The sequence below is a fragment of the Myotis davidii genome, unplaced genomic scaffold (assembly GCF_000327345.1).
Source record: "Myotis davidii unplaced genomic scaffold, ASM32734v1 scaffold62, whole genome shotgun sequence".
NCBI classification, from domain to species: domain Eukaryota; kingdom Metazoa; phylum Chordata; class Mammalia; order Chiroptera; family Vespertilionidae; genus Myotis; species Myotis davidii.
The window spans coordinates 5,017,717-5,027,520 of record NW_006295180.1 but is presented as its reverse complement, the minus strand read 5'-3'; the positions used below and the strand labels follow the sequence as shown (position 1 = coordinate 5,027,520).

The 9,804-nt window shown below is 37.5% G+C and overlaps 1 protein-coding gene across 1 annotated transcript in view; it reads left to right on the top strand.

Annotated features, from left to right (window-relative positions):
• Positions 1-9,804, top strand: part of SYCP2L (synaptonemal complex protein 2 like) — an 80,237-nt gene that overhangs the window by 11,995 nt on the left and 58,438 nt on the right. Inside the window, 6 exon segments of the mRNA XM_015567798.1 lie at positions 315-400; positions 499-584; positions 3,972-4,006; positions 4,872-5,014; positions 6,550-6,602; positions 7,234-7,279. Coding sequence (XP_015423284.1) covers positions 315-400; positions 499-584; positions 3,972-4,006; positions 4,872-5,014; positions 6,550-6,602; positions 7,234-7,279 — 449 coding nt within the window.

Sequence of the window (9,804 nt, the reverse complement as noted above, 5' to 3'; positions counted from 1 at the left end):
ATGTAAATGTAAGAAACACATAGAAGCAGGAAGACACTGTGCAGGAACTGCCCTTTACACATGGCTCAGTCTGGACCAAAGTGGCTTTGTCTGAGCTGTGAATCTCAACAGTCCCACTTTGCATTGCTGCTCTTGTTTTCCTTGGTGGGTGTCTGCACAGTGGAAGCGTATCGTGGCCTGGTGGTTTCTAGACCTCAAAGCAGGTGTCTTACGCAGACTATGTAATTTCCAGTCTTTGCCTTTTCCTGCAGTGTAGGAGGCATTCCCTTATTCTTTCCGGCATCCATTTGATTGTTTTAAAATTATATTTTCAGGGAAAATTCAGATGTTGTATTCCTTCATGTTTACCTTAGGATTTCTGGTGACAGAAAAGACAGTAAATCATTTGATTCAACAAGAGGTAAGTTGCAAATAACAAAGTAGAAACCTGAGAGAAGGTTGTGCACTGGTCCCTGTTTTGTTTCTTCCCTATGGATGCTTTTCTCTAACTCTGAACAGGCTTTGATGACTTTGAACAGCATTTTGCATGCTGTACCTTGGGAAGAGAGAAAACTCCCCTCATCAGAAGACAGGTGTCATCTCATGTAAGTGACCTTGTACTCAACTCTGTGATGATGCCAGGCAAAATCTCTCTTTGTTCTCCTCAGGCCTGATCGCTTCATTCCTTCCTTCAGCAAATGCTTTGTACTTACAATGAGTCTGGCACTATGCTAAGCAGTGAAGTAGGACTGAGGGAAAAACTAGCCTTTTTTAAGCTTTTCTTTTTTAATAGTATGGGGTGTGTGTGTGTGTGTTTTTTTTTTATTTTTAAAACCTTAGGTTTTTTAAAAAATATATTTTTATTGATTTCAGAGAAGAAGGGAGAGGGAGAGAGTGATAGAAACATTAATAGTGAGAGAGAACCATTGATCAGCTGCCTTCTGCACACCTCCCCCTAGGGATCATCAAGCCCACAACCTGGGCATGTACCTTGACAGGAATCAAACCCGGTACCCTTAGTTCCCAGGCTGACGCTCTATTCACTGAGCCAAACCAGCTAGGGCTGTTTTGTTTTTGTTTGTTTTTCGAAGTATGGATTTTTTGGGGGTTTTTTGTAGTATTTTTTTGTTTTTGTTTTTGTGTGTGTTTGTTTTTTAGTAGTATGGGTTTATAATTTTTTTCCCATCAAGTTTGTGAGGTAAAATGCTTTCTCGGGCTATAGATAATTTTTTCACTGTCACTGTGAACTAAATTGCTAGTTATTCATGGGACACTGTTGAGTATAGATCCTGCTGGTAAACTGCTTGGCTTCAGATCCTGATTTTGCCATTTATGCTCATTGCATTATCTAGAGCACAGTCTTAACCTCACTGTACCTCGGTTTGCTTGCCAGTAAAATGGAGCCAACGTTAAAACCTGATTGATAGTTATGTACTGGTTGAATCAGGCAATCCATTGAAAGCGATGAGCACATTACCTAGTAGAGAGCAAATATCCAAAGGTTACCAACTATTAACATACCAGTAGGGCATGGAATTTATATTTGCATTTTGGTGCCTCACTCACAATTATGAGTTTTGGGACATTGAAATTTGGAGTGAAGGTTGTAATGTGTGACCATGGAAAGAGCAAAACCTGCCCCTGTTTTGAAATTGAACTTAGACCTATGACTGTGAGCTAACCACTAACTAGCATTGGTGACGTCAGAGTGGCACGCAGTCCTTCATGTGAAAAGCACCCATGACTGCGTGAGGAAGGGCGACGAGGTTTACCATAGTGTAGGCCTGGAAGAGGTGACTGGTCAGCATGAGCTCATTGCTATAATGTTTGTCCATTTAGCTAGTCTTTGCAGGATGCAGTTTTTCCACTAAGATTTTCCTAAAAAATATTTATTGAATATATTAGGGCAGCAGTTCTCAACCTGTGGGTAGCGACTCCTTTGGGGGTTGAACGACCCTTTCACAGGGGTCGCCTAAGACCATCGGAAAACACATATATAATTACATATTGCTTTTGTGATTAATCACTATGCTTTAATTATGTTTAATTTGTAATAATGAAAGTGGGGGTCACCACAACATGAGGAACTATATTAAAGGGTCACGGCATTAGGAAGGTTGAGAACCACTTTATTAGGGAAATCATTCTTTTTAAAAAATCCTCACCCAAGGATACATTCTAATTGACTTTTTAGAGAGAGCCCTCGCCAGTTTGGCTCAGTGGATAGAGTGTCAGCCTGCAGACTGAAGGGTCCCAAGTTTGATTCCGGCCAAGGGCACATGCCGAGGTTGTGGGCTCAATCCCCAGTAGGGGGCGTGCAGGAGGCAGCCAATCAATGATTCTCTCTCATCATTGATGTTTCTCTCTCTCTCTCCCTTTCTGAAATAAATAAAAAATATATTTAGAGAGAGAGGAAGGGGGAGAAAGAGAGGGAGAGAAACTTCGATACAAGAGAGAAACATTGATGGTTGCCTCCCTTAAGCATGCTGATTGAGGATAGAACCCGAAACCTTCAGTGCTCCAACCAACTGAGCCACCTGGCTAGGACACAATCATTATTCTTAGTGGTGTATTTAGACTTTGATAATCACCAAGTTATATATGAAAGTCTGATTACTCCAACCTTTTTTCAAGTGTATTAAAAAAATAAATAAATAAAACCTCCTGTCAGACCCCTGAGTGTAATCTGAAAGAAGACAATGATGCTTTTAGCTCTGTTCTGAACAGAGTTAAATGCACAAATTACCAACATCATCTTAAAACAAACAAATAAAAAATGTAAGCATCTACAAAGTTTAAGGTAAAAGCAGTTTTGTAAACAGTACCTGCAGATGATGATGTTATTGTAAAATCACAGTTTATTAATGTCCATCAAACTGATCAGGAGGTTCTGGGTTTGGAGCTGACTGAATTTTTCTCCTAAGCTTTCACTCTAATCCTACGGTCCTTCCTCCCTTATTGTTTGTGTGTTCCAGAAAGTTTGGAGTATTCTAGGTTACAAGTAAAATATGCAAGTATAAAATTATGCAGAACTCTCAGTGGTGCTGTTTTAAGGCTTCTATTTAATAGTAACAAACCAATCATTTATTATGAGAAACCGAAGTACTCCAAGATTTCTTAACAAATCTGTTCTTTAAAACGAGAGTTATTTCAAACATTAAAAAAAGTCTACATCACACTTGTTAGCATTTAATTAAAATTGTTAAATACAGATGCTCTTCTACTTGCAATGGGGTTATGACCCAGTAAGCACATCATAAATTGGAAATATTATTAGTTGAAAATGAATTGACTATACCTAACCTATCATCATAGCTGAGCCTAGCCGACCTTAGGTGTGCTTAGAACACTTATGTAGTCTAAAGTTGGGAACAGTCATCTAACACAAAGCCTATTTTATAATAAAATGTTGACTATATCATGTTACTTATTATGCATATGGTTTTTGCACCATTGTGGGTCGAAAATATATGTCAAACCATTATAAGTTGGGGGCACTCTGTGTATAATATGGGAGTCTGTGTTAGTTACAATAATGTAATTACTTAATCCCACTATACCTGTAATATCAGTTTTAAAAATAAGTTCAAAAAACTCACTGGAAAGACTCACAGCACCTGTTGTTAATATTTCTTCCAGATGTTAAACTATGTTAAAAAATAAAGGGTACACATCCTCACAAGGTTGGTGAGATGATTATAAAATTCCAGAATCTTAACATTTGATGAATCCTCAGAGATCAGAAGGAGAACTAGAACTACAACGGTGTGTGTGTGTGTCTTAAAAATGTACTTTTAAGTCATTAATATACAAACTTGAGAAATATTGCCATAAAAATCTATTTTTGACATTAAGAAAATGCTGATGCTAAATTGAAATAAATAATTTCAAAACACATAAATCTTGGTTTTAAATTCTAATGTCAATAGAGTGAAGTTTTGCCTACTTAGGTTCATATCTGTAAAATGCAGTTTTATCTAAATGTTTTTCAGGAAAGATTTTGCAAGAACAATCTTGACTGTGGGTGGTAAGAAATGTTTAGAATTTTAAATATAAGAATATTAAATATTGGACATTAGATTATTTGTTTTTAAGCATCTTGAAACTATGGGGAATAAATTATGGCCAAATTGAAAATAAGAATTAGGATTTTGTTTTTCATTTACTATGAGAAACTTCAGCATGCTAAAAACCATAAAGAATAATTAAAGAATGCTCATTTACTCACCAACCAGCTTTATCAAATATTATCATTTTGCCACATTCGTTTCAAATATTTTTAAAACTAAATCTGGGTCCATGACACTGTTCCCAATCCCCTCTTTATTGGTGGAGGTAATCTTTGACTTGGATTTGTTTTTCATTCTTAAGTATATTGTTTTACTTTTTCATTATGTATTCAAAAGCAACATACATTATTGTTTTGCGATTTTAAAAGCATTTTCTAAATCTCATCCTGAGGTACATATACAGCTGCAACTTCCTTTTTATCCTTAGAATTATTTGAGATTTAAACATGTTGATATATGTAGTTTTTATTAATCTTCTGTGAAATTCCACAATCAGTCTTGAAATTTAATCTTTGTAGTAGAAGTATTTTTTAAAGGCTATTTGATGAGCTGCTTTTGATGAATGTTTAATATATGTAATATAAAATGCAAAGATATTTATTTAAAATTGTTATATGCTGACCTACTGTTTAGATTTTCTCCTATTTCTTAAATATTGAATTTAAATGATTGTAATTACTCCCGGATACAGTTTGCTGCTTATAAGACAATGCTAGGCTTCTAAGATGGAATTTCTTAGAGCAAGTGCTAATCTTTGGAACTCATTTCTTCTTTTGCTTTGAGCCTAGAATTACCCATGTCTGCCATGTTTTTAATCTCTAGATTATGGCCAGCAGGTTGCTCTTTCTGAAGCATTGTGTAGACTGACAACTAAAAAATCAAGGGATGACCTTGTCCATCAGTGGTTTGAGGATGACGTCATTGCTGAAGCTTTCAAAAAAATTAAGGATCACGAATTTGAAACGGTGCGATTCCTGGTCCTCAAAATTCTGTTTAATCTATATTTATTTTTGTTGTTGTTAATTCTCACCTGAAGATACGTTATCCATTGATTTTTAGAGAGAGTGGAAGGGAGGGGGGAGAAAAAGAGAGAGAGAAAGAAAGAAAGAAATGTGAGAGAGACAAATTGATTAGTTGCCTGCCTCCCTCATGTGCCCTGACCGGGGGTGGGGGTGCGGGAAGCTAATGACAACCCAGGTACGTATCCTTGACCTGGAATTGAAGCCAAGACCTTTCAGTTCTTGGGCTGGCACTCTAACCACTGACCACACCAGCCAGGGCGGAAAAGGTAAAATTCTTTATAGCTGTATTCATGGTGAACAAAAGCTTTTTGGTAAATGGCTATGCAATTAGGATTCTGTTAAATCTAAACCTTTAAATATATAATTAAATATAGTATATTTGACTTTGAGCCTATGGCCAGATCGGCAATAGTCAGGATTTAGTTTGATCTGTATAGAAACACATGAGCCCCGGGAGTCCCACCTTCCTGATTTATATGTATTTTGATGCTTGCATTTTGGCAAGTTGATTTAGGAGAAACCTGAGTGTCTTCATCTGTAAAATGAAAATGGAACTGATCTCAATATTTAGAGGATTAAATGAGAGAAAATGAAAGTGCTAGGCATGTTGTGGACACTCAGATGTTAGTTTCTTTTCTCCTCTGTGTCATGCCCTCATCTGCATGGAAATTAGATGAAAACAAGACAAAAGTAATTATCTTGGTTTTTAAGTCATACCCCCCACTCCAGAGCCATCAACTTCTTAATTGAACTGTTTTTATATGAAGGTTTAGATTACCGTTGTCTAGTTCATGCTGAATATAGACAGAGGTTAAGGACTGAAGACAACAGCCAGTCTTCACTTTGACAAAAGGGACAAAATGCCTGGATCGGAGTCTCTTTGGCTTTTGAATTTTGGAGGCAACACATTTACCTTCCTAATAGCTGTTGGATAGGAGAACTCTAAAAAATATTCTTTATTCTTAGAACATATACTGGGAGAGAAAACTCAGAAGTAGCAGGAAAGAGTATTCTGGATAAGGAAAATTGGCAGGTGATAATATACCCAGGTAAACCCAAAGTCAGTAAGTTTTATGGGTTTGTGGTTGGCTTGTGCTGGGCAGATGTTAGGGAAATGGATGCCCAGTGGGTTAATCACATATTGTAATACAGCTCATCAGTAAGATGTATTTCTATTGCTACTCTTCTAACCAGGAGAAATGTAATTGTGCATGTAACTTTCGGAGACCTACACATTCCTCAGCTGAAAATCTCCTGGCTGGGGGACTCCTTCTAGAACATGTCTGGAGCCTCCTCTTTGTGACACAAAGTATTATTTTAGTTAGCACATACTAATGAATCCTTGTGAAGCTTTGTGATATTACTAGATCCTGGAAATTTAGAGGCACACACTGGCCCTTACATGCTGGTGAGAGTAGTACTACTTAACTAAGACATCTTGGTGTTCTATTTAAAAACTTGCATTATTTACTTTGAAGGACAGTAGGCTGTTTCTCAATTACCTAAACAACAGACTTGGTGACCAAAGAAGGTAAGATGTTTCTCTGAGCATTATTTTATTGGCTAGATGTATTTGAAAATGTCCAATGTAAAAAATATCTAGGATTTATTTTATTTTATTTTATTTTATTTTATGACAGAATATAGGATACATAATTTATTGAGTACTACAGAGTTATTGAGTAGAAACCTCAGAAGATTAGACACATTCTCCCTATTGATTCATTTGTGTTTTGAAAAATAATCTCTATCAGTCTTTTAGCATATTTATGATTTGGAGTATTTTAAACATTACGTCCTCTGGGAAGATTTTATGAAGAGTGATCCCCTACAGACTTGAGGCCACTAGGAACAGGTGTATTATGGACAGTAAAGTACGTGATGAAAAGATATTTGCTAAATTCACTCCTTTCATTGGGGATTTTGCCAAGTGACTGAGCAGAGATAGAGTATTGGTAAACCTGGCTTGTAGGCTAACAGATGGAGACTTGAAATCTAGCCACAATGGATCTCCACTTGCAGGTTTAAGGTCCTCTTCCATACTTTGTACCAAGAGACTTGATGGCACCCCCTAGTTATAAATGCTTGTTTGTAGAACATCTGTAGGTGGTGCATGGGTTCCATCCATATTATTACCTTTTTAATTGTGAAGTGTTTTACAGGGTCTATTCATTCCCATGTATTGCCGCTTTTGCTGATTGGCATGAGGTATGTTTGTATTTCTTGGGGGCTGTGAGGGTGGTGTGTAATGAAACCCATGATTTGGTTTACTTAGTCTCGCTGCTCTTACTACTCAGGAGGGCTCTTTAAAAAGGAAGCTCACTTCTTGTAGCGAGGTCTCAACTCTGAAGCTTATTACCCCTTTCCCCTGTCTTCTCTCATACTGTAACTGCAGTGCATTACCGGTAAGTTTAAGTGCCCTGCTGTTGTTAGATCAAGACATTTTAGGGTGTATATGTGTTCATGAGCTCCATTACAGGAACCTAGCCTTATTTTACTCTGTTAGTAGTTAACATTATTCACGTCTGGATAAAAGAGAAAAGAGCAACTATTTTGCCTCTTCACACAGTTGATGCTTCTTACTCCATCTCCAGCAAATTGGGGACACTTTTCTTTTTTTCTAAATAATTTTATTTTGTACTTTACAGTCCAAAATTGAGTAGCCTCTTTTTACTCCTTCCTTTGATTTCCAAGGTCCTTCATAGTTAAGGTGCCCCACCCTGCAACATCTCAATTTTGGCATAAAATCTTTAAAGGTATCTGACCCTTGACTCTATCGGGAGTTTCTTGGACTATGTCTTCAGAATGTCCTAATTTACCATTTCTTTGTTTTGGGTTCAGAACCCCTTTCTTGGCCTCTGTGAACTGCATCTGTAACTCATGACTACACTACAAATTTCTCTCTGGAACTGGTTTTGGTAGCCTGACTTCTGTATCTAAATTCTATTTTTCCTTTTAATTGTCTGGGGAATCTAATCTCTGTTTGGTTCTTCTTTCTTGGACTTCAGAATTTCCATTAACTATAATCAGGGCTCTTACACTGGCTTCTAGTAGCATACATTGTGGGTTAAAACTTTTAACTCTCTAGCTATCAGAAAGTAGGTATATGTGATGAAAGGGTGTCCAAGAAATACTGTTTATTGGAAAACCAGGTGGTACAATGGTAAGTCTAATATGTGCTTCATTGTTGTGGAATAAAAATTATATTTCCTGATATATGTTTACAATATGTCTGGGAGAAAACAAAGGCATTGTTAATGGTGCCTAAGGGAAGGTACCTCTGGGAAGTTGCGGGTGGCAGAGAAGGAGATATTTGCTGTTTCTGTATAAACACCATACTGTTTGACTCTTTTTTTCCCTTTTGTGTTGTTTCCTTTTGGTCTTCATAGATTTTTATTTTTAATCTTTATTGTTGATATTATTACAGATGTCCATCTCCCCCCCAACCCCCCATAGCTTTCTTCTACCTGGTTCTCACCCCACACCAGGCTATTGCCACCCTATTGTCTATATCCATATGTAATGCTTACATGCATATAAGATCTTTTTCTAATCTCTTCCCGCATTCCCCCCCCACACCCTCTCCCCTCTGAGTATCATCAGTCTGTTCCATTTCCATGCCCTTGATTCTATTCCATTCACCACTTTATTCTATTCATCAGATTTTTTATTCATTTGATTTTTAGATTCAGTTGTTGATAGATATGTATTTGTTGTCACTTTGTTGTTCATATTTTTTATCTTTTTCTTCTTCTTCCTCTTTTTAAAGAATACCCTTCAGCATTTTCAATTCTGAATGATAGCTTTGCTGGGTAAAGTAATCTTGGTTGTAGGTTCTTGCTATTCATCACTTTGAATATTTCTTGCCACTCCCTTGTGGCTTGCATAGTTTCTGTTGAGAAATCAGCTGACAATCATATGGGCACTTCCTTCTAGGTAATTTGTAGAGTGCGGCTATAATAGGGTTAAGCCTCGGACTGACCTGTTGGCAAAGCCACAAACAAGTCCCAGCTTAGAGGGCACAGTCCTCTTAGCATAATTAGGCTTGACCTTATGATGCTCCCTAGATCCTTCCTAGGTAGCTAATGGGCTGTGGAAGGTGCAGCAAGTGCTGCCAAAACAAGTGAAACTCACAAGAATAGTGTAACTATGGTAACCACTACCTTGTTTACCTCTGACTATAAAATAAAGGCTCAGCTTGCCTCTGGATCTCTCTCTGTGGCCTCAGCCAGGCACAGGAAGATCCACCTAGACCAGTGATGGTGAACCTTTTGAGCTCAGTGTGTCAGCATTTTGAAAAACCCTAACTTAACTCGGGTGCCGTGTCACATATAGAATTTTTTTGATATTTGCAACCATAGTAAAACAAAGACTTATATTTTTGATATTTATTTTATATATTTAAATGCCATTTAACAAAACCAAAAAAATGAATTTGCGTGTCACCTCTGACACGCATGTCATAGGTTCGCCATCACTCACCTAGACCCAGCTTATTCTCTTTGTCTGTCTTTTCTTCATCCATTCGCCGCCCTCAGGCTTTTGAACCCTTGACTGAGCTGGCTTGGCACAGTAACTGACTGTCTTTCTCTTGCTGCTTTTACGATTCTCTCTTTGTCTTTTGCCCTTGGCATTTTAATTATGATGTGTCTTGGTGTGGTCCTCTTTGGATTCCTCTTGTTTGGGGTTCTCTGCGCTTCCTGGACTTGTAACTCTATTTCTTCCACCAGGTA